Source organism: Balaenoptera ricei, chromosome 17 (assembly GCF_028023285.1).
Source record: "Balaenoptera ricei isolate mBalRic1 chromosome 17, mBalRic1.hap2, whole genome shotgun sequence".
Classification (NCBI taxonomy): domain Eukaryota; kingdom Metazoa; phylum Chordata; class Mammalia; order Artiodactyla; family Balaenopteridae; genus Balaenoptera; species Balaenoptera ricei.
In genome coordinates, this window is record NC_082655.1 from 33,478,309 (window position 1) to 33,504,992 (window position 26,684).

A 26,684-nucleotide genomic window follows, 5' to 3' on the forward strand; every position below is an offset into this window, starting at 1 on the left:
TAAAGATCAGATGGTAAAAGTAGAAAAAGAGCAAAATGATATAATCAAACTTAACCATATCAGTAATCACATTAAATATAAATTATCTAAAAACCCAATTGAAAGGCAGGGATTATCAGATTGGCTAACAAAGCAATACCCAATTATATGCTGCCTATAAGAAAAGTACTTCAAATATGAAGACACAAATTAGTTTAAAGTAAAAGAACAGGAAACATAAACAATGTTACTACTACCCAATAGAAAGTTGGAATGATTATAGTAAGATTAGACAAAACAGATTTCAGAGCAAAGAATATTACCAGGAATAAAGTCACTTGATAATTATAAAGGAGCCAATTATTTAATAGGATGTAATAATGCTAAATGTTTATGCACCTAAAAACAGAACTTTAAAATACATAAAGCAAAAGCCAATAAAACTGTAAAAAGAAATGGACAAATCCAAGAATAGTTATATATTTCAATACCCCTCTCTTAATAATTGATAGAATAAATAGGTAGAAAATCAACAAGGATATAGTAGTCTTGAACAACTCTATTAAACAACTTGACCTACTGGACATTTAAAAACACTGTCAAAAAATAGCAGAATATACACCCTCTTCAAGAACACACAGAACATTTGTCAAAATAAACCATATCCTGGGCCATAAAATAAGTTTCAGTACATTTCAAAGGATTCAAGGCATACAAAGTATATCTAGGACCACAACCGAATTAAATTAAAAATCATTAATAGAAAGATCTCTGGAATCCACCCCCAATATTTAAAAAATAAATAACATACTTCTAAGTTACTCATAGGTCAAGGATGAAAAGTAAAATTAGGAAGTATTTCAACTGAATGAAAATGAAAAGACAGCATATCAGAATTTGGGGGATGTCACTGAAGCAGTACTTAGGGGAAATTGACAGCACATGATGCCTGTATTAGAAAAGAAGGAGCATCTCAAAGCAATGACCTCAGCTTCCACCTTAAGAAACCAGAAAAAGAAGAGACAATTAATTACAGTTAGCAAAAGTAAAGAAATAATAAAGATCAAAGATGAAATCAACAATTTAAAAAATCAATAAAACAAAAAGCTGGTTCTTTGATAAGATCAATAAAATTGATAAATATCTGTCAGACTGAGCAGGGAAAAAGACAGAAGATGTAAATTACCAATATCAGGAATGAAAGAGCTAGCATCACTACAGATTATACAGATATTGCAGAAACTCTACTAAAACACTGGAGAGGAGGAAATACTGCCCAACTCATTCTATCCAGCCAGCATTACTCTAATACCAAAATCAAAGAAAGACACTGCAAGAAAAGAAAACTACAGATATCAACCCTCATGAACACAGAAGCAAAAATTGTAAACAAAATTTTATCTAATCAAACCCATTAATATGTAAAAGATATAATCCATCATAACCAAATGGGTTTTATTGCAGGAATACAGAGTTGGTTTAACATTTCAAAATCAATCAATGTAGTTCACCATATTAACAAAAAACATATAATCAATCTCAATAGATGGAAAAAAAGTATTTCATAAAATCTAAATCTATTCCTGAGGTAAACAAACAAACAAACAAAAACTCTCAGCAAATTAATAATAGACAGCATCTATGAAGAGCTGATAGCTAACATAATACTTAATAGTGAAAGACTGAATGCTTCCTCCCTAAGATAAGAACAAAATAGGGATAGCTTCTCTCATCACTTCCAATCAGAATTACACTGGAGTTTCTAGCCAATGCAACTAGTCAAGAAAAAGAAAAATAATCAGGTAAACCAGGGAGAAAGATAAGGAAAAATAAAGAAAAGTTATTAGTTCTGGGCAAAACAAAACAATGAGAAAAGCGAAACAATGAGAAAATGGAGAAATAAAATCACAAAGGGGAACAAATTCCCATAATTACGTCTAAGTAATGTATGTAAAGACATCAGCTTCATATTTTTAAGTTACCTAAGAACTGAGTGATAAAATACTATGAAGGAGATAAATACAAATTATAAAGAACTTAGTGAGACAACAATTTAAAATACTGCTTTTAATAATTTCAACATAGCATTCTTTGGGAAATATTAATATATTCCCTAAAGTGGATGGATAAATTACAAAAATCTAGTACAGGTGTGAAACACAGCCTTAACATTTCTTCTTTAAATTCCATAGTCTAATGTTTATTTCATTAATGTTAAAACAAAAATAAAGAGTAAAGTAGCCTCAAAAGCTATAAAATTATGAAAAACAGAATCTCAAAGCCAGAAAGAGCCTCTTTCAAAAAGAAAGAAAATGGAGGCCAAAGGAAGAGCAGATCTACCAAGTTTATAAAATTATGTGAAGTAATCGAAAAAGCTGTGACACAACCCAAACATTAATCAGTTGTGTGACTTTAAGATGAATTTTAGTGTCTCTGGATCTGAGTTTTCTACACCTATAAAATAAGGAGTTAGGTCAATTGATCTCTAAATTCTCTTCATCTTTGAAAGTCTAAGACCCTATGATTCTAAACAAAATCATAAGCTAAAGAACATAAACAATGAGACAAATACCTTTTTAATTCAGAGGAAAATTTTTTTTAATTATTTTATCTGAATTGAAGACACTAGGGAAGGTTTTTATTCATTGATTAACCTGAATATTAATTTCAGTTGTCTATTTTATTCAAGATAAGCTTAAGTATAAGAGAATTATGAAGTGTAATTTTCATTCTGTACCTTGTTTGAGCGTAATGACACTCGACCTCCACAACGAGCACAGAACTTTGTTTGGCAATATGAACAGTTATGGCCACATCCATCAGCAAACTTTGTTTTGTGGCAGATACCACAGGTTGGAGCATCACCTTTCTGTTCTTGCTGCTGCTGTGATTCTTCTCCCATCTTCTTTACCTGCTCCTTATACATTTCAAACTGCTGATGAAGTTTTCTGCAGAGAACAAAGATAAGAAAAATTTGGTTTCCTGATGTCTCAAAAAATAATAATAATTACCACAATCTGTAGACACAATTTTATATACAAAAAAAATCCATAGGAGAATACAGAATAAAAATTTAATTTTATGTTTATAGAATAACATCTTTTATGGCACATCACATCATAAAAGTGTTGTAACTAGTTCTGCCTTCTGATATACATGCTAATTTAAGAAACAATACAATTAAGATACTTCTTTGAACTGTAATTGTAAAATTTCTACCAACCATTTGCAATATATTTTCAATCATATACCATTGTAAAAATATTTACAATGTTATTTTTCAACAGTTTAGCTTCACAAAAAGACTGATTTGACTTACACAGTGAAACCAAAACCTATGAACTTCAAATCATTGAGACAGAATCTCAATTGGAATGATCTTAAGAATCCAACAGAGGGGAAAACATTGGATGACTGGTCTCACTAACTGTTTAAATCTATTCAATAGTCTCGACATTAGCTGGCTGCAAAGACACTATGAAATATTAGAAGCCTACCAAATAAGGCTGTGCAAATAAAAGTAAGGCCTTTATTTTTTCTAGTTAAAAATAAATAGTGGTAAAACTTTTCACTTCCATTGTTTTTATAAAGGATAATTTAAAATATTTAAAACTATAATTTTGATTTATAAATCAAAGTTCCTAATCAGAACTAACGTTTAGGATTTACAAAGCTGTAAATAATGTCACTCCCATCCTAGAAAGGACAAAAGGCTAGATAATCTAAAATATCATAACTTGTTTTGAGCCCATCACAGAGTTGAGGTTATAAGGCAACCAAATAATCTAAACTCCAAAGAGCAACAAGCCCTTCCAAAGAGCAATGGGCCACACTGTTTCTCCTTTGGCAGAACACAGGAGAAAGAGGTGTTTCCTCTTACAATTAGGTAAGAGGAAATTCATTAAAACTTTAACAAATTGTAAAGGCCAAGTGTGGTTAACATGACAGTTTGGAATAGCTAGGGGCCCAGACTCAAGGGAAGTTCACACTCACTCACAAGCACTCTTCCACATACCTCCACTGGTTATTCATCGGGCATATTGAGAGCAGGGCATGAGAACAAAAAGAACCCTTTGGGGGTGCACATGTGCAGGTATAACAGAAGTGACTGACTAGTGGCTGCTAGGACGCAGGCACATTTTCCCAGATTATTTCTCCTAAAAAAGCCAAAGTTATAAGCCACAGGAAAAGGGAGTAAACTCTGTCATCCCAGGGCAAAGGCAAAGATCCATTGCAACTAGGGAAAAGCTTGGAAAAAAACCCTCTTCCTATGAAAGAGGGACAGGAAACCATCTTCAACCAAGATCTTACCCACAAATTAAAGGCCTTTTATCACTAAGGGAGGGGTGGAATCTCCTGCCCCAAACCATTCAGAGATACAAGGCAGATTTGCTTCCATGGGAAGGAGGGAGTAAAATCCTTGAGCAAATCTCATCTCTGAGGCCCAGGTGGGCAAAGCCTGTTCAAAGATGGAAGATAGAACACATACAACAGAACACCCCACCCCTATCACAAGCCTAGGATCAAGAAATAAGCACCAGTAGTCTACCTCTGGGGAATGGGCAAGAACATGGGGAGAGACCCCCTCCCTCTGTGACATAAGTGGATAGGAATGGCTGAAGGGGTAGCAAAACATTAAAAACTAACAAACAAAAACAAAAAAAAACTTACAGTACTCCTGCATCCACCCCAAGCAAAAAGCAACAGTAGCCCACTGTTAGAGGAATTTGAAGATAGTAGTGCACTAAAGATAATGATGGCAACAACAAAATCCAAACCTGTCTGAACCCCTGACTTGATTGGTGACTTAATCCCCAATACTGACAGTCTGACAGAAAAGGCATGCCAACTTTAAGGCATAAATACAACTCAAAAGCATGAGACTCAGGGAAAAATCACAAGGAATAAACAACCCGTTGTCAAGAGATAAAATAATCACTACAAGTAGATTCAGAGATGACAAAGATGATGAGATTATCAGACACAGACTTTAAAATGATTAAAATTATTAAGGTAAAAGATATAGAGAAAAAAGGTGGACAACAGACATGACCAAATAGGGTATTGAAGCAGAAAGATGGAAACTGTAAGAGTCAAATGGAAATACTGGAAATAAAAAATATGTCCTCAGAGATGAAGAATTCCTTTGATGGTCTCATGAGTAGGCTTGAAAGAACTAAGGAAAAGAACAGTAAACTTGAGAATAAGTCAATAAGAATTATCCACGTTAAAACAGAAAAAAGAAAAAAAAGTGTAGGAAAAAAAGAACATCCAAGGGACTTCCCTGGTGTTCCAGTGGTTAAGACTCCATGCTTCCATTGCAGGGGGCATGGGTTCGATCCCTAGTCAGGGATCTGATCCTGCATGCTGTGTGCTGTGGCCAAAAAGAAAAAAAAAAAAAAGAGAGAGAGAGAGCATCCAAGAGCTAAAATGATCTAACATGTAAAACTGGAGTCCCAGAAGATGAAGAAAGAGAAAACAGAACAGAGGAAATATTTGAAGGGATAATGGCCATGAATTTTTCAAAAGTAATCAAAGGCAGCAAATCACAGACACGTGAACTTCAGAGAATCCTTTGTAGAACAAATACCACACACACACACACACACACACACACACACTTTTACACACATCATAGTCAAATTGCTAAAAACCAAACATAAAGAGAAAACTATAAAAGCAGCCAGAGAAAATAACATATTATGTACAAAGAACCAATGATAAGAATGACAGAAGATTATTCTTCAGAAACCATGCAAGTTAGAAGACTTTGGAATGACATCTTTATAAAGCACTGACATGAAGAAAAAAAAAAAACCTGTCAACCCAAGATCCTATATGCAGTGAAATTATGCTTAAAAAAATAAAGACAAAATAAAGGCTTTTTCAGGCAAAGAAATGTTAAAAGAAGACCTTAACTGCAAGGAATTTGAAGTAAGTTCTTCAGGCAGGAGTATGATACTCCTTGGAAGTATCGTATGGAAAACCAGACCTAGACATAGAAATAAATGCTTATGTCAAAAAGAAAAAAGTCTCAAATGAGTTTCAAAAAAAGAAAAAGGAAAGTTAAACCCAAAGAAAGTAGAAGAAAGGAAATTTTAAAAGATTAGAGAAGAAATCAATGAAACCAAAAACTGATTCTTTTTAAAATAGAAACAATAAAATTGATAAACCTCCAGCCAGAATGATCAAGGAAGAGAGAGAGAGAAAGAAAGAGAGATGCAAATTACCTACAACAATGATAGAGGGAACATCACTACAGACTCCACAGTTAAACAAAATTAAATGTAAAAGATTATAAGAGAATACTACAAACAACTCTATGCCCAAAATTCTACAACTTACATGAGAGATAGACCATCTTCTTCAAAGACAGAAATAAGTACACCTCACTCAAGAAGAACTAGATAGCCTGACAAGTCCTAAAGCTATTAAAGAAATATAACTCATAGTTTAAAAACCTTTCAAAAATAAAACTCCAGTTCTCTATGGCTTTATTGATGAATCCTGCAAAATATTTAAGGAAGAAACAATACCAATTCTACATAATCCCTTCCAGAAAATAAAAGTGAAAGAAACATTTCTTAACTAATTTCCTAAGGCCAACATTACTCTGATACCAAAACCATACAAAAGTATAATAAGAAAAGAAAATTATAGACCAATATTCCTCATGAGAAGGTACAAAAATCCTCAACCCAACATTAGCAATCCAAATCCAGAAATATGTTAAAGAATAACACATCACAAATAGGTGATGTTTATCCTGGGAATGCAAGGTTGGTTCCACATTCTAAATTCAAGCAATATAATTTACCACATTAACAGATTAAGGGGAAAGAAACATGATTATGTCAAAATATGCTGAGAAAGCAGCTGAATCAGCAAACTAGGAATAGACAGAAACTTCCTTAATGCAATAACAGTATCCACAAAAGACTCTACAGCTAACATCATACTGTATTTGAAAAATTGAGTGCTTTCCCCCTGAAATCAGGAACAAAGTAAGGTGTCCTCTCTCACTACTCCTAACCAACACTGGACTGGAAATCCTAGCCAATGCATCAAAGCCAGAAAAACAATAAAAATTAAAGCCATAGAGATTGCAAAGGAAAAATTTTAAACTGCACAGATGGCATAATTGTCTATGTATAAAATCCCAAAGAAACTATAAAAAAAAATCTCCTATAATAAATAAATGAGTATAGCAAGGTCACAAGATACAAGCTCAATATAAAAAAAATTGTATTTTTATATACTAGCAATAGACAGCTGGAAATCAAAATTTTAAAAAGTAGTCTGCAATGGCATCAAAAAAAATAAAAGACTAAGGTATAAATCTAACAAAATATGTGCAGGCTATCATTGGTAAGAACTAAAAAACACTAATAAAAAGAATCAAAAGAGAGATCTAATTAATAGGAGAAATATACTGTATTCATCAATGAGAAGTCTCAATATTGTTAAGATATCAATTCTCTACAAATTGATCTATTGATTCAATGTCATCTCAGTCACAATCTCGGCAAGAATTTTTTAAACAAGTTGACAAGCTAAGTCTAAAATTTGTATGGAAAAGCAAAACTCTCAGAATAGGCAGAATATTTTGAAAAACAAAAAGATTGAAGGACTCACATTACCTGATTTTAAGACTTACTAGAAAAGCTACAGAAGTAATCAAATATTGGCAAAGGATAAACACACATACAATAGAACAGAATAGAACAGAGTCCAGAATAGTCCAACACTTAATTGGTCATTACTTTTTTAAAAGATGCCAAGGTAATTCAATGATAAAGAATAGCCCTTTAAAGCAAAGGAAAATTCATGTGTAAAAAAAGTAACTGGAAATCCATGTGTAAAAAAATGAACCTCAACTCATACCTCACACCTATACAAAAATTAACTAAATGTATTACAGAACTGTAAACAATAGATTACAGAACTAAATAAAATGACTAAAACTATAAAACTTCTAGATGAAAACATTGACAAAAAATGAGGCCTTGGGTTAAACAAAGACTACTTAGCTAGATTAGGCAAGCATACCTTCAATAGAATCTAAAAAGCATGAACCAGAAAGCAACCAATGGCAATATATAAATGAATGAGCATAGTTGTGTTCCAATAAAATATTATTTATGGACACTGAAAACAGGCAGTGGGCCAGATTTGGCCTAAGGGTCACAGATTGCCCACTTTTATATGATATGGTTTCATTTATATAACATTCTGAAAGAGGCAAAATTATTAGGACAGAAATCAGATCAATGGTTGCTAGGGGCTGGAGTAGAGCAAGGGGATTAACTACAAATGGACACAAGGAACGTTTGGGGGTGAAGGAAATAGTCTGTCTTGATTATGGTGGTAGATATTTAACTGTGCATGTTTTCCAGAATTCAGTGAAGTGTATGTCTTAAAGGTGAATTTTACTGCAAATAAACTATACCTGAAATAAGCCTGACTTTTAAAAAAGTTAGTTTCAAAGTGCTAACCTAAAGTCAGTAGGTAAATTAAAAATAGATCTATGGGGCTTCCCTGGTGGCGCAGTGGTTGAGAATCTGCCTGCCAATGCAGGGAACACGGGTTCGAGCCCTGGTCTGGGAAGATCCCACATGCCGCGGAGCAACTAGGCCCGTGAGCCACAACTACTGAGCCTGCGCGTCTGGAGCCTGTGCTCCGCAACAAGAGAGGCCGCAATAATGAGAGGCCCGCGCACCGCGATGAAGAGTGGCCCCCACTTGCCACAACTAGAGAAAGCCCTCGCACAGAAACGAAGACCCAACACAGCCATAAATAATAAATAAATAAATTTAAAAAAAAAATAGATCTATGTAAGTTCTTTTACCTACTTAACCACAAAAGCAGACTTCCTTTTTCACACCTAATATTAGTAAATTCAAATAGCCGTGCCAGTTTTCTCAATTTTTTTCTATAACTTCAGATAACATACTGTTTTTGCCTGATGATCTCCCACCAGGTTTAAGTGAATCTCTGTTAACACAAAATAAGCACCACTACAGGAAACTCAAGCTCATAAACATGTACCAGAGCAAGCATGATTTTAAGTGGACCTTTGAATGAACTCTGCATCAGAGCTTCTCCCAACCATTTAGAAGAACTATCTTTCTATGTGTGAGGTATATTATACATTTCTACTGTATATCTGTGTACACACTTATGATCTCTGGCATATCTTTCAGCACATGGCTGAACCCCACTGGGAAACAGAGAAAGAAGAAGAAAATTAGAGCAATGTTTTGTTTTAGTTCTAGAGGCACTGGAGTACTAGGCAAGTTACCAAGTCACACTGGAACAAAAAGCAGAAATCTAGTTAAGTCAATTGTTCTACATTATAGTGCCTCAAGGGAAGTAGAAACCCCATTTCACACACAGGGAGAAGGCCAATCACATTAGCAGAAAAATTAGTAATTATGTATCCCAAAGTGCTAGATTAGAGCTATTTAAAACCCTTTTACATAACAACTGTAGTAATCCCAGAGACTACAGCATTATTAGGGCTGTAGGATGGGATCAAATCTTCCCAGGTGTAGGGAGCAAAGAGAGAGAGAGAAGCCGAAATTCAGATAGGACTAGACTACAACAGTTTGAGGCGACAAGAGAGGACTTCTAGAGAGATTCTGTGTATTCATCCTTCCAGTCCTATAAAATGAGAAACTACCATATGTAGAAGTGGTGGTGTACAGGCAGATTCAGGAGCTAAATTATATTCCTTGCCAAAAAGAGCATTTCTTCCCTTCCCATTTATAAATAGGCCAAATTCTATCTCTGCTTCCTCACCCCAGTCACTCTTCAACCAATCTAATCTAATTTCCAGTCTACTTCTTAATTCTCACAAAGTTTACCAAGGATCTCCCTGTATCTAAAACTAATGGACAAATTTTTTTAATCTCCATCTTACTGAGTTCTCAACAATACTTGAAATTATGTTCACATGCCCACTGGGCTTTCATTACGCTCTCCTGGTTTTCTTCCTGTATCTGCCTTTCATTTTCTTTCTCCTTTGAAGGTCAAGACTCAGGCTCCTCTTCTCTTTTCATTCTGTCTTCTTAGGCAATCTCACCCACATCTAAAACTGCAATTTCCGCCTATATATAAATTACTTATAAATGTAAATCCTCAGCTCAAACTTCTCCTCTGAGCTTCAATATTCAATTGCCTACTTGACATCTCTATTTGGAAGTCTCGATGCCAGTTGAAATTCAGTGCGTATCAAAGCGAACTCCAAATTTTCCTATTAAACTAAATTCCCTTCCAGTGTTCCTTCCAGTGCACAATTTCAGTGAATTGCGCCACCATTTAATAATGCAGGCCTGAAATCTAGAATTAGTCTAGAAATATCTCACTCCTTCAAATGCATAATTAATCTAAGTCCTTTCAATTTTACTTCTTAAATGTGTCTTGAATCCTTCCGCTTGTCTCTGAATCCATTGTCAATACCATAGGCCTTGTTACCATCAATGCCCACCTAGCCTCCTGGCTAGGCTACTCACATCCACACTTCTCCCCTTCTGCATACTACAGAAAAATTATCTTGTCATCTCACTGCTTAAAATACACTAATGGCTTCTGATTGCTTTTAAGAAGAAGAAAAGTCTTCTTATGAAGACATACAAAGCCTTGAATGTTCTCGCACACATTCACCCCTTCAACCTCATTTTTTGCACTGCTTCTTTCCCCTCTTTCTGCTAAAGCCACTCATCCTTTAGACTCACTATGGTGCATCCATTATAGGGCATTTGTATTTTATACATGCTTTCGCCTCCTCCTAGGATAGATTACAATGCACACCTTTTTTTAAAATTTTCTTTCTCTTTTTTTAAACCGTTAGGTATCCAAAATAGAGTTGATCATGAGCTTGGTTGCACTGATCCATGCTTGGCTCCCATTTTAATTAACTATTTTCCCTTCCCCAATGTGACTTCCCTTCCCTCAGGAACCAGTCTTTACATTTTTATATTAAAATCTAAATAGAATAAACAATAGCTAATGCATATGGTGCTTATTGTGTTATCAGGTAGATAGGTACTATTATAAATATTCTACTATTATTCTATTCGACAGAGAAGCTATTTTTACTTACAGTCACACTGCTAGTAAGTAAAGCCAGATCCAAATTTAGTGTTGCTGCAGAATCCAAGCTCCAACAACTATAAGTTTACACATTTTAATGGCTGTATAATGTTCCCTATTTACATTTTATTCATCCCTTTATTTTTTAAAAGTTGGCACTTTATTCTGAAAAAGAACAGATTTATATGTATAACTGAATCACTGTGCTGTACACCTGAAACTAACACGATATTGTAAATCAACTATACTTCAATTAAAAAAAAGAATTAGTAAATAAATAAGTTGGCCCTTTATAATTCATTACTGTGTATTTCCAATAAATTGTAATATTTCTGTAATGAGATATTTATAAACACATATATGTTTTTCTCTGAGATATGTACACAGAAATATAATAGACATACTCAAGTTCACTAAATATTTCTGAACTTCCCTCCAAATGGCTTAACCCAGTTAGCACACCTGCAAGCAGTGTATGAAGGCTCCAGTTTTCTCTTATCCTTGCCTATACATGATATTATTCAATTTTTAAAATTTTGCAGCTTGGGTAGGTATGAACTGCTGTTTTATTTTTTTAAGTTCACGTTTTTCTGACTCCTAATGAAGTTCAGCCAGTTGAACTGCCCTACCTATGAACTACCTATTCATGCCGTCCTTTACCAAAACTCTATTGGTTTTCCTGGCGGGGGCGGGGTGGGGGGGTTATGGGGTTGTTTATTTGTTTTTGCTGATTTGCAGAAGAACCCTGTAAAGCCTATATGTTAATTCTTTATAAGCTGAGCATAGCAAATGTCCTAGTCTGACAAATGATGGCTAATTCTGTTCTTTGTTAAGCAGAATTCTTTAATTTTGATGCATTCTAATACATCGGTTTCTCCCTGCACGGTTCGTGGTTTTGGTGGCTGGCTATAATAAAAATCCTTACTTACCCCTGAGTCAGTCACAAAAAATTCTACAGTTTCTTCTAATAGCTTTATAATTTTGCCTCTCACATTTAGGCTTTTAATCGATCTAAAGTTTATTTTTATATGTGATGTGATGCAAGAACTTAATTTCAATCTATTCTGTATAGAGACTCTATTTTCCCAGCACCATTAAATAGATCATCCTTTCTTCCACTGATTTGTGATAGCAATCTATCATATACTTAGTTCTCACATGTGCAAATGTCTATTTATGGACTCTGCATCCTATTTCATTGGGTTTTTTGTTTGTTCCACTCCAAAACAACATTGTCAGAACCAAACTCCAAATACAAAGAAAGGTCTAAACAATCTTAAATATATAAGCTTATATAATTAAGTTTATAAATATAAATATAAAGGTAAATACATAAGTTTCCAGTGATGTAAATCAGAGGTAAGCAAACTTTTCCTGCAAAGGGCCAGATAATAGATATTATAAGCCTTGTGGACCATAGGGTCTCTGTCACAGCTACTCAGTTTTGCCAAAGGGATGTGAGAGTAGCCATAGATAAACAAATAAATGAGCTTGACTGTGTTCCAATAAAAGTTTATTTACAAAAACAGGCAGCAGGCAGGATTTGACCCACAGGCCATATTTTGCAGATCCCTGATACAGATAAAAGAGTCAAAGATGTACTCACATTTAATTTAAAACTTTTATGACAAATAAATATTTAAAAGACATATACAATAATATATCAATTTAGAAATATTGCTTTTTCCACTTTCTTATTTCAAAAAGCTGTTGTATCCAAATTTTTCAAGTCTATTTTCTCCATCCTCACCAAAGCAACTCATTGAACTGTTTTCCAAAGTAAAATTTCTTCACTTCTGAGTTCTTTAAGAAAACAGAAATTTTTCAATCTGTTAGCTCCTAGTAATCCTGCTGTGCCTGGTAATTTTATGCCCAGCCACATAGGTTTTTGTTGCTGTTGTTGTTTTCCCATTCATCTTATAAGTGTGCTTTCATGATTTTCGTAACACTGACTTTCATCAGATGATGAGTTTGAAGTTGTGCTTTCTACAAGTTCATGGCATGAAGTTATAAAATGTGATCATTAAATGTAGTCACACACATTATAGAGTGCTTTTCAAACTGCAGAGTGCAACCCAATACAAGGACATAAAATCAATTTAGCAGGCCAAGACTCATGATTTTTAATGAAATAGAATAGCTCATAGCATTGGAAAGAGTGCAAGTAAGATTTCATATAAATCTTGTTTCTATTACACATATATATGTATATTTCTATGTAGGTATGTGTATACTGGGTTATAGTGCAAAATATATTTCTTTTTATGGATGGAAGTTTCTAAAAAATGTATGAAAGCCACTGCTTTACTAATCTGCTGACAGAACGGACTAATGTCCTTTTATTAAAAAAAAGAATAAACATATGTCATATAGATGGCCATCCCAGTCACACAGCAGGTCTCTCCTCTGAACTTCTGAATAGCTGCCTAAGTGACTATTACAACTCTACTGTTTTTCTAAAATACAAATCTGATCATATCATCCTGTTCCTCTGCCTGGAATGCCTTTTCTCCCTTTCTTGGCCAGATGCAGAGGCACCAAAACATCAAACAGTAGGGCATGCTCAAGAAATGGTATCTAGAGCATTATCAAATAAATAAATGGGAAGCTAGAGACATAGACACCCTGACATAGTAACTAGATTTAACATCTGAAAATATTTTTAAATAGCTGAAGTACTTCACTTTCACAAATAACTATAAATTTTCCAAAGTATTACGAAAAAATAATGGCATCAGAATGTATACCACAGCACTATTCATAGCCAAAAACTGGAAACAACCACAAAGTACAGAAATAGTAAAACATAAATGAATTGTAGTATATTCAGATACTAGAGTACCATACAATCATGAGAATGTATGAAATACAACTATATGCAATCATATGAATGGATCTCACAAACACATTAAGCAAAGTAATATAGATACAATATACCATATGATTCTATTTGTATGAAGTCTAAATATAAGTAGGCAAAAATAATATGTGGTGCTAGAAAAAATTCAAGATAAAAGCCACCCCCTGGGGTGGTAGACAGTCCTCCCTGGAAGGGAGCATAAGGAAGAGATCCTGGAGGGCTGGTAATGTTCTGCTTCTTGTTTTCAGTGATGATTTCCAGATATACTCACTTTCTGACAATTCAATGAGCTGTATATTTTCAAATTGTGCACTTTTCACTACATATGTTATGTTTTAATAAAAACTCTACTTGGCAATAAACACTTTGGTACTTTTATCAATTTTTCTAAATGCATTTTCTGAACAAGCAATCTATCATCATAATTTTTCTTTATTTATTGATCCCTTTTTTGAGCCAAAAGGAATTTAAGGTGGTTCTAAGATACATGACAAATGCAGTCAATTTTAGACCACTCAGGTTGAAGACTATCTATATTGGACCTGGAAACATATTCATGTGCAGGAACTGCCTTCACTATTTCACAAGTCCATATCAACTGCTTTGCCCAGTCAAGCACCAATAAGAAGTACGTAGCTTACAAGAAAACATTTTTGTCCATATCATCCTCAAGCTTCAGAAAAAATAGAAAAAAAACAAGTGGAATTTTTTAAAGTAAAATTAAATTAACAATATTCTCAATGACCCTTCAATTTCCATTGCCATTAGCCTTCAAAACAATAAAATCAACTTTTGGGGAGATCAATCAGCTTCCCCTTATAAGTTAATAATAGGCTGCCCAGGCATTTAGTATTTCACTTCTGACCCTAGAGTCAGCTCTATTGCAAGTTAACATGATTAAGCACAGCAAAGGAATCATGTGATACACTTAGTCTTATCATCAATGGGTACAAGCAGGATTTCCAAAACATCCTTCTAAGGAACACTCTATGACCTGAAACCTACAGATTTAGTCTTCTGGAAGAGATAGGACAGAAAAACTACCTCAGGGTTATGATGGAAAAGACTGTTAATAAGTCATGTTAACAATTAGCACTTCAACAAAAGCCTCAAAATGTTGATCTTTGGACTCATGTTTCACAACCAAAAAGACACAAACAATTTTGCATGGACTGTTGGAAATCTGCTACATCAGGAGACCTTAAATAAAAGAATCTTAAGAATCCCCAGAAACAAATGGTCTTTGGAGAGAAAGAGCTAACCAACGACTCTTGGATCAAACAGATGACAAACCAAAGTAGACAGCTTCCATCCAAGAACAGAAGAATGATTTTCTGATATCTCGCTCCTCCCTTTAAAAATTATTTTGTTTACTCTTTATCTTATTTATTATTGTACTTTGTAATCTCTAATGTTCAACTAAGGGTTTCTCAGTATGCTTTCATATATTTTCACTGTTAACCCATTTTTAATCTCCTTTCACTGCCACCTAAGAGAATACCAAAAAATCTGCCTGTAATCCCACTGACAAAATTGAATTGGTATTCCTTGAAACATTACATACAGCAAATTTCCTTCCTTTGAGAGGATACTTCTGTATTTGAATTTTCTTCATATTATTAACCTCACCCTTCAGTATTGTAAAAATTAGATCTTGATCTCAAGTCATTACTTACAGCAGTTTCAGAAGAACCAACAGTACCAAGAATGGGGACTAATACTGGAGTTATCTTTGCTACTACAGCATTCTTTTGGCACATCTTTATCATTTGGCATCCTGAAATATCCATCTCATTGTAATAAATAAGAATCAAATGTAAACTAACTGTACTAGATGTTACTAGTGCTCACTATATAGAGTTGCCTCTCTTCATGAGGACATGGAGTTTCTAGACTTCCTTGCAGTTAGTTAAGTGCCTTGTGACAAATTTTGGGCAACGAGTTATGAGTAAAAGTGACCTATGTCACTTCCTGTCTTACACAATTAAGAATAAATGTGTGTAAGTCTTTCATCATATAAATTTCCCTATAAGTATTGCCTCAGCTTCATCTCCCAAATATTAGTATGCTGTATTTTCATTTATTTCTGTTCAAAATATATATGAAGTTCCTTTTTTTTTCCTTTGACCCATGGATTATATAATAGTTTCAAATATTTGGGGAGTTTTAAGATCTCTTTCTGTTATTAATAACTAATATAATTTTGGTCATAGCACATAGTTTTATGGTTGAATTCTTTTAAATTTATTGAGATGTTTTATGGCTCATAGAATATGTTCTATTTTGTAAAATTTCTGTGTGTACTTTAAAAGAATGAGTATTCTGCTATTGTTGAGTAGAAATGTTCTAAAAATTTCATTCCCTTCAGTTGGTTGATAGTATTGTTCAGGTCTTCTGTATACTTACTGATTTTTCTGTCTACTTGTTCTATCAATTATTGAGAGATAGATTTTGTAATCACTGACAATAATTAAAAATGTCTCTATTTCTTCAAAAAAAAAAAAAGAAAAGAAAAGAATAAATGTGAGTTTTCCATTCTCTCTCTCTTCCTCTGATGCAGCAATCCTGGTAGCTATGTGTTCTAATTGGCTTGCCAACAAGATGGAAGCAGCCTAGATCCCTAAACTGACACTTGGAAGAGAAGCATTCTATAATCCTATAAATAAGTCTTAGTCTTTTCATGGGCTAGTGCCCCTGGGCTGTGACTGTCACAAGTGCTTCTCAGTTTCTTTTCCTGTTTTGGAGAGACAGGAAGGTTAGGGGGACAATAATTGGGTATTTCTCTACTCTCATGTTGGTTAGGCTCTGGCAAAGTAGTTTCCTTTGAGAATGAAAATCTCTGGGAGTATGTCAAAATGGTTACTTTTCCCATCCCTCTGGTGAAAGTATGAGGAAATTTTTCACTGATCTTCACCTTGAGAACTTGGTAGAGTTCATGGAGGTAAAACTCACAAAACTGGGGTGGGGGAATCCCCTAAAGGTGGATTTCCAAGAATTTTTAACTCTTAAGTTACTCCACACTCAGCCTTCAGTATTTCATCAATTTCCTACCAGCTCCTAGCTCCAGTGGTTTCTGCTCCCAGGAAGCTGTGATTCTCTTTATTCACCTCTTCTTTCAGTTGTCAGGGCATTGATTTGTCCTGTGTCCTCAATTTTCTGGGATCTAAGAAGAGTTGTTGATTTTCAGTTTGTTCAGTTTGTTCAGCATTTTTCTCGTTGTAAGGATGGGAGTGACAGCTTCCAAACTCTTTATATGTCAAAGAGGAAACCAGAAGTCTCCACAATATTGTTTTTAATTACTTATCAGCATGTTTTCCCTCTTGAATATGAAATATTTGAGAGCAGGAAGCATAGTACTTTTATCTCTGGATGCCTAGTACCGTGCACAGTGTGAGAATTTTCAGGGCTAAGTCTTGGACCTTCTTATCTGCTCTTCATCACATACTCTCTCTCTACGTCATCTTGTCTCCTCTTCTAGTTTTATGCATCATACTGACAACTCTGAAAGTTATATCTGCAGCTAATCCATATCTCTCCTTCAAAGCTGGTTAACTTATTAGCATATTAAACTTTAAAAATTTTAAACTTCAGTTTTAGTTTCTACTACTAACCTGTTCATCCTTTCCCCTTCTTGATCATAGTTAATGGTATCACCACCCAATGAGTTCTTCCAATCAGAAATCTGGCAGTCTTCTTTGGTTCTTTCATCTTCCTTACTAACTTCTTCTAAATCTACTCCACTAACAAATCATGTCATTTCAACCTCCAAATATATCCCCAATCCACTTCCCTCCATCTTCAGTATCATCAACCTGGTCCAAGTCATCATAATCTCTAGCCAAGTCCTTCACAAAAGCCTCCTCATTACTCTCTCGACCTCCATCCTCACTCACTCTACTCATAGAACAGCCAGATTGATTTTTATATATAAATTAAATTATGTGACTCCCATGTTTAAAACTTTTCAGTATCTTCCCTTTATACTGACATTCACATCCAAACTCCTCACTCTCTAGAGAAACAGTGCCCTGTCTGGGTCCTACCTCCAGAACCTCACTTCCTGTCGCACTCCCTCTTGTCCACTATATTACAACCACACTAGTCTTCTTTGTGTCTCTCAAACCCTTTGCTACCTAAAAACTTTCACCTATGATTTCCCTATGCTTAAAACACTCTTCCCCTTAGCATCTTTTTCCTATTAAAATACCTCATTATCAAAGAGGATTACTATATTAGTGGCCATCTCATTCCAATATTTCAAATTTTAGATTTTCCTATTATTTCAAAAGTACATTTATTATTTAACATGTCACAACATGAATAAAACTGTTATTACATGAAAATTCAAAATCAGACTAATCTAATTGATTAGTTTAATTAATCTGTATTAAAAAACTTACCTTTGATGTTATGCTACATATTGGCAACACCAAGTTAAAATAACAGTTGCATTAAATAGCATTTATCATTTTTTCCTAGTATGCCCATTTTAATTATCCAAAGACTCGTTTACACCTTAATATAACCTATATTATATTATCTTCACAGACAATTTTCCCTCATTTTAATATTAATGTGAAAAAATAGTGAAAGAAAGAAAAGAATTTAAAATTATTTAATTTGTATATTAAGCAATTTCTGCAAAGATTGAATGAACTGACAATTGAAAATCTGCTCAATCCATTTTCTATGCCTCAGTACTTATGGAAAGTCAAAATTGGACACATTGTTCTACTTATACCTATATTTTCACATGAATTACCACATCAAAATTACATTACATTCAAAGTTCAAAATTACATTCCTGTTACATTAAAAAAAAACTATGAAATAAACAAATTCCAAAAATACAGACCTCAAAGAACCTACATTATTAAAGCTTTCAAAATCACAACATGGGATTTACAGAAATTCATTAAAATGAAATTACTGTTCAGGAAATATTAGATTTTTAAATACTATCTGATAGAATATTTACTTAGCTATTCTACTGTGAAAACGTTCATACAGAATATGAAAAGCATAAGTCCTACTTTTTAACATTTATAAATTAAAATGAATACCTAGAATTCAACTCTCCAAGATAATTTAATAGGTGAGTGAATAGAAAGTAAGCAGATAGGATGTTATCTTTCTCAAATGGTAGTCAAAGAAAGAAACAAATGAGGTGATTCAGAAATAAGAAGTCCTAGACTCTGATCAAAGAGAAGATTAATTAAAGGAGAAGATTCAGAAGTACCCCGATATGTGGATCAGAAAGATAAAAGGAAAGCTCCTAGAAAATTATATATATCAGAAATCTTCAGCACAATAAGATTGTAAGATGAAGAAAGTAGCTATTAAGAGAACTTATTAGTTCTGATTTTTTTAATTGTATAAATCACAGAACAAGAAGAATGAATTAGTTGTCCACAAAACATTAATGGAAATAATAGTTATTAATATGGAATTAATTTTTAAAATATCAGAAAGTACTAGTCTTTTCTCCTACAATCTTCCTAGCCAAAAGTCAAAGCAAACTGTATTATATTTATTATTGAAATAAAGCTATTTCTTTTCAAATTTGCCTTGATCTTTGTTTATCCCAAACAAATGTCATTGTTTCAATAATTAGCAATCACTTTTTAAAGTTACTAACAAAACATCTATTTTATTTAATGTCCACTGTAATCTACTAAATAACATAACAATCTTGATTATGTTCTAAAACATGCAAACAAGATACATAACTGACATCATTTAAAATTGAGACAAAGTTGCATCTAATTATATTTTGCTATTGATTTTACTACCTTATTATGTTTCAGTGCCTTAGAGAAAAATCAGCAAAACAATGACATTGTGTGCAATTTTAATACAATTTTTGCTGATTAGAGAAAGATTACTGAATTTATTTCTATTCCTTGGGACACAGTATTCTTACATCATAAAAGGGTAAAACATGTAAAATCAGTTGTGAAGACGCATTTATTGAGTTCCTACCATGGATCAGTCACTCTGCTAGATGGCAAGGATAGAATGTAGACAAGACAAATACGGGTCTTGACTTCAACTGGCTTAAATACAGCAACAATTCCAACCGTAGAACTACATTATCAGCTATTAGGAGAAGCATATCACAATACAATTTTACCTCAGTTGAAAATGAAACACTGACCAAATTTAAAACAAAATGCATACAAGGTAACATAAAATGGATGAGGGATTACCCTCAATAATAACAAAACAAAAAGACACTATCTTCTAGTTTTCATTAAAGGCAAAATGTGAATGTTTTTCTGAATGTTTCATCTTAAGGCTCCTGGTAGTTATTCTTGTTCTCTCCTAGAGCTCATGTCACTTTTCAATCTACCCATTCCTACAACCAAACCATCTTCTCCATAGACATAATTCCTACTTTTATGAAGTGCAGAGGCGGACTGGTAAGAGCATTTCTGAGTAAGATGGCAGTTATCATGGGGAGTGTGGAATTTAAATCTATGCAATCTTTCTCACATTCTCAAAGAAACTTCCACTTTACAACATAAATAATATTTCTTGCACAAAGTTAAAAAGATACAAGTATGAACAACTTCTTAAAGAGTGTATTTTAATCTACTAATAACTGAAATAAATGGAATTGACATTTTTTAATGTTTCAGACCAATGTGATAATAAATTGCTGGATTTCCCAAATTATGTTTCATAACCTAATAAAATGTTCAGTGAAAACAGGATTCAATAGTCACATAAATTTAGTTAATATTGTATGTTCTAATACTTTGGAGCATATTTAGATACTCAGAAGTATAACAATAAAGAAATCTTCTTAACCTTTTTTAAAAGAACCCTTCCAAAACTACTTGAATTGGGGGGTAAATACCTCTTAATGTCTTCTGGAATTATTTTTGAAAGAAATATGCTTTGGAATATACTGCATTATTGGAGAAAGATATTTTACTGGATAAATACAGTTTATATAATTTATACTAAAGTTGGGGGGAGAATTATCTCTTCGTTCTTACTACCCTATAAATTATCCTTGTTTTCTTTTAATATTTCCATGGGATATGAAGTATCAAAGGTGAAAATATCAAACTCATAACCTAACAATTTTCATTTCTGGGGAATGTTATTCCAAGGGCAGTATACATACTCTTCAGTATGTTATGCTATTAGAGAAAATATTTAGTCTGTACAGATCAGCTTACTTACGTCTGGGGCTCCTTTTCATTTTGTTGTTTTTGCTGGGGCTGGAGAACGTTATTTACCAGTTCAGTGATCCCACTAAAGGGAAACCACCTGTTTAAATAAGCAAATAATGTGACTGAATAACCAAATGAATAAAACAATTGTAGGTCAAATGTTTTCTTATCCATACTAATAAAAATACACAGGCACAAAAGCTACAGCCAATGGAAATATGAGCTCCAATTATCATCCAGGCAGTCAGAATATAGGGAAATTAAGTTTGAATACTTAACCAGTCCACAAGCAGGCAGCAAAAAACTACATCTAGTCAGTATGTAGATGAAGTAAGAAGCTGCAGGCAGCTCTCTTACAAGCCAGAGAGTCAAAAAGCAGAAGACACACTAGCTGCAGCCTATCCAGTATTAGTGTAAGCTAATACCATCCAAGGTGCAGAAAGCAGAATGTGGCAAAGGTACAGAAGTCAAGCCTACTGAACTCTTAATACATTTACTTACTGTGTCAGTTGTGGTTTGTGCTCTTCTTTGACCCTAAAAAGATAAGTTTGCACAACTGAGTGCACTGTACTAGGAACAAATTTCTATCTACAGATCTGTGGTCATATAGAAATGAAAAATGAGGTTTGTTACATAGAAAAGCTGAATGTTTTGCTATAAATTGGAATTATACATTAGAATTAATTTGACACAAAAAGGAAAAGTTGTATTATTTGTTCTTAATAGAGGGCTGATATTAAAATTCTACTCCTGTCCTAATGATTCCATGATTTGGTCCTCAAGTTTTCTGCATATTTGTATTAATATTGATATTGAAGCATTTAAAATAATTATTTTAAAGTATTATATTAAACACAGTTACATTTGGCCTACAGACGATAAACAGATTTCCTCTTTATTTTTAAAATTTCTTCCTGAATATAAATTGAAGTAAAGGCATAAATATTTTAAATAAAATGTAGGGTTCTATAAATGTATTTTAAAAGCCTTACAAATGGATTCATTTACTTCACAAAGGAGCAGATAAAGGAATTGGGGGATTATGCATCTAATACCTAAAAATGGCTACTAAAATAATTATGTATATTAAATTTAAAATATTTGTAAGCTAAAGTAAATTATTCATATAACTATAACAGACTAAAAATGCATTTAACCTATAATCAACTCGGTGCTTCACTGAAATAGCACTGGATATCTAAAAGGTAGAGAAAGATAAAACACAAGGATAGTGGTGCCTCTGAAATGTGGCTTCCCACATTTTGCCTGGGACTGGTCCTGAGAGATAAACCTATGACTCAGTGATCAGTTGATTAGCTTTTACTTTCCCAAAGAAAGACTAAGAATTGGTTAACTAAAATGGGTCACCAAAATCTAGGACTTTCATTACGAAATTATATTAACATTGTAAATTAAATTCTCTTTAGATTAAATTGATTTTTTCAGTGTTTTCTTATTTTAAATGATATAAGCAATAAGTGAAAAGGTATACCCTTATACATTTTTGTGGCCCAATGAATATAATTGGTATTTATATTTCTCTATATTAACTAAAAAATATCCCATGTTCTCTGCATAAACTTCAAAAAGTACAATAGTTTTGACCTAGAGCTAAAGCTACATCATTTAGTATTTAAATAGAGATATAATGGATTAATAATATAAGATTATATTTAGCACCAAATATAGAAACACACAAATACAAGCAAACTATAGTGACAATGGATTCTACCTAGAAAACTTATCATGGTATTTCTTTGAGAATAAGATACAAAAATCTCTTAACGTTTTAGAACAAAACAGTACCCATATAGATAATGACAAAGAAAAATTACCATACCAGCTCATCAAAATGGAGAACAATTCAAGAGTGTCCTTCACCAAATAATATGCATGATAAGCAAAAATATTTAAATGAATATATAAAAGAGGAGAAGATATTTGTTAAAGAAGTCCTGGGTGATTCTCTACAAGGAATCATATTTGCTTTTAATTAGTGACAAAAGTTTTTACCATAAACAAATTTATATTAATCATAAATCAGTTTCTAATTTCAAAATCTGTACTTGAAAATATTAATAGACATAAAAATTTAAATTACCAATTCAGAAATTATTTCTGGGCTTTGTAAAATATCTATATGTGAAATATACAAACATTTACATCAGCTTCCCAAATAAAATATGTGTCATAAATATGGCGGTAAAAATATTTATCTTGTCTTTAAATCAAGAGTATAAAAATTTTCTTCTTTTGTCCAATATGTTAGATAAAAATCAAACCTCAAAGTATCAGACCATAATTAAAATTCATGTTGAGATAATAATTTAAGAACTTGTAATATTAAAAAGTAATTATATATTTCTTTGACAATACATTAACATTATTGACAATGAACTCCTACATTCCTGCATTCCAGAAAGTGTATGAGGGGCTTCCAGTTTCCAATAAGATACATAAAAAGCTTTGAAATCATCACTCCCACCCTTACAAGAGAAAAAGCTGAACAAACCGAAAATCAATAGCTCTTCTTAGAGTCATCAAAGAATTTAGGTCATAGAGCAGGCAAACTGTTGCCATGAAAACTAGAGAAACAAACAAGTGGATCCAGACTATCACAGTTTACCAAGAGTACAAGCCCAGGAGCAGAAGCCCACACCTGGGACCAGTGTCTGTTGGAACACTTTTAACTATAATTGGCCAATTGCTGGAGACTCACTGTGGACTAGATTGAGAGTTTAAACTTCCAAGGAGTCCCAGTTTGGGGCATACCACCACACTTTCATAAATTTTATCTCCAAAAGCCATAGCAGTTGCTCACTGTGAAGATCAGAGAAAAATTTCCTCCTGAAGGGAAAGAAACCATTTTGAAATACTCCCAGAGCTCTCTGCTCTCTTTAACAATCCTAAACTCAAGGGAAAATATTTTACCAGAGCCTAACCAACTGGCATTTTACCAAAACCAAACAAGCCTGTGGAAGATAATTACCTATTATATCGCCCTCTAGCCTTTTATGTGGGAGAAGGACAATACCAAACTACAGCTCCCTCCAGCCTTCAACATGGGGGAAGGCAAATACCTAACTCAGGCACACTAGAAGAATAAGACCTAATTATAGGACTGTTGAACGCTTGTCCTGTAGCAACACCTTACCACCAAATCATTAGAGTTCTTGAATAATAACAGGATTACAACTATAAGAACTGCAAGCTTTAAACACTATTTAGTAAGAAGTCTCTAGGGAAACACAAAACAGAAAGGAAGACAAAAATAAAGACAATAGAAGAGAGGATTCTGGAAGATGACAAAGTAGAAAGCAACAGAAATCTGCCCCCCCAACCTAGACAATCTGTCTGACATAACTAATTTGGAAATCTGGAGTCTACTGAAGGCTTTCAACTTCAGAAGAAGGTTTGGACTGTACCTTGCTGTTAATTTCAGTCAATTTGAGCTCTTAGCATAGTAGCAGCTACCCATCCCCTACCACCCTGCTTCATGGAAGGTAGCTGTTTACCTGTTCTCAGAGTAATCTATACACAGTTTGCAGGAGCAAGAGTGGGTAAAAAGGCCACTGTCCTCCAAATATCGGATTTGTGCTCTGATCCCTGATTACCACTTCTCATCTCAGAGGTTCATACAAAGAGGTAAGTGGCCATTGTTGTTGCAATCCCCCCATTGTTGCAAGTCCCTCCCCCTTTGGCTAAGGTGACTTTCAGGATATTTTTAAAGAGCCTGGGCATTTTCCCCCCCTACCTTTGTTTTTCTATTTTTCTCCTTTTGGAAGCCAGACATTAAAGACTGAAACATTCAAAAGCAACTGCGTATGAGAAAACAAAAAGTCACCACATTTGCCCAGGGAAAGGAACAGATTCAGAAAAGACCTGAGAAGACCTTAAGTTTATAACACAGCCTGATCCTCAGCACAGAGACAGCCTACAACAAAAAAGAATAAAATAAAATAAAAACAATAACAGAAAATAATAAAACTTAGTGAAGGGTGAGAATCTGATTTCCAGAGTTACCACATATTTAGATTCAAATGTCCAGTTTCCAACAAAAAAGTCATGAGGTATACTGAGAGAAAGTATGGGCCACTCAAAGGAAAAAAGGAACAACAAAAACTGTCCCTGAAAAACACCTGGCATATCTATTAGACAAAGACTTTAAAACAACATTGGTGGGGTTGGGGGGAGGAATTGGGAGATTGGAATTGACACATATACACTATTGATACTATATATAAAATAGGTAACTAATGAGAACATACTGTATAGCACAAGGAACTCTACTTAATGAACTATGGTGACCTAAATGGGAAGGAAATCCAAAAAAGAGGGGATATATGTATACGTATAGCTGATTCATTTTGCTGTACAGTGGAAACTAACATAACATTGTAAAGCAACTATACTCCAATAAAAATTAATTTTTAAAAATTTTAAAAATTTTAAATAAAAAATAAAACGATCATCTTCAAAATGCTCAAAGAACTGACGATGTAGAGAAAGTCAAGAAAACAATGTGTGAACAAAATGGAAATACCAATAAAGAGACAGAAAACCTAAAAAGAACCCAAAAAGGAGTCTGGACTGAAAACTGTTGGGACTGAGAGCAGGCTACCCCAAGACATGCCACAATGGCATATAGATTATTTTGAATTAAAGTTACTTGAGAATCAGTCAGAGAGAAAAAAAAAAAACCAATACTTAAAAGAAAACAACACTCTGATCCTTCTCTTTCCCCCTGAAAGCAAGAAAGAAATCTCCAGTGTGAAAGTATTCCCCCATACCCAAAGTATAGAAAGCATCCTTATCAACAGAATTAAGAAATTCAAGGCTAAGAAAGCTGTATACAAAAATCTGTGTGACTTCTTCATTAGTCTGTTACCACAAGTACAAGCCCCTTTGTTAAATCTTCACAAATGATTGTTTCTTTGTCTAAAATTAATTTTTTTTTATAAACAGCCTGCCTTGGTCACTTCAGGGGTTCCATTTCTATAAGACCTCTGTGCATACAAATTAAATTTTTTTTTTTCTGTTAATCTGCCTTGTGTCAATTATTAGACCAGAAAAATCTCCCCCTTCCAAAAAAAGTACAAAAACAGACATGAAAAATTCACTAGAAGGATGCAGAGGCAGATTTGAGGAGGGAAAAGAAATAATCAGTGAACTTGAAGATGAAACAATGAAAAGTACTGAATCTGAAGAACAGAAAGAAAACAGATTGAAGAAAAGACAGTCTAAGGGACTTGTGGGACACCACTAAGCAGACATAGGTTTGATGTGGGAATTCCAGAGGAGGAGAAAGAATATTTGAAGAAATAATGGCTGAAATTTTCCCAAATTTGATGAAATACATTAATATAAACATTAAAGACAATGAACAAATTCCACAAAAGATGAAATCAAGGAGACCCACACCAAGACACAATAAGCCAACTAAGTCAAACAAACATATAGAATACAATACCCAACAAGAACAGGAAACACATTCTTTTCAAGTGGAAATGGGACATCTTCCAGGAGAGACCATATGTCAGGCCACTAATTAAGTCTCAGTAGACTTT

The 26,684-nt window shown here is 33.7% G+C and overlaps 1 protein-coding gene across 22 annotated transcripts in view; it reads right to left on the reverse strand.

Moving 5' to 3' along the window:
* The window catches only part of RIMS2 (regulating synaptic membrane exocytosis 2), a 597,264-nt gene that overhangs the window by 458,433 nt on the left and 112,147 nt on the right, over positions 1-26,684 (reverse strand). For 15 of the 22 annotated variants that reach the window (XM_059902177.1, XM_059902158.1, XM_059902168.1 and 12 more), the window contains exon 2: positions 2,717-2,927. In XM_059902177.1, coding sequence (XP_059758160.1) covers positions 2,717-2,927 — 211 coding nt within the window. Of the gene's footprint in view, positions 1-2,716; positions 2,928-21,127; positions 21,215-21,618; positions 21,652-26,684 lie in introns of all 22 variants that reach the window. The other 7 variants (XM_059902160.1, XM_059902166.1, XM_059902154.1 and 4 more) reach the window with 1 other exon arrangement.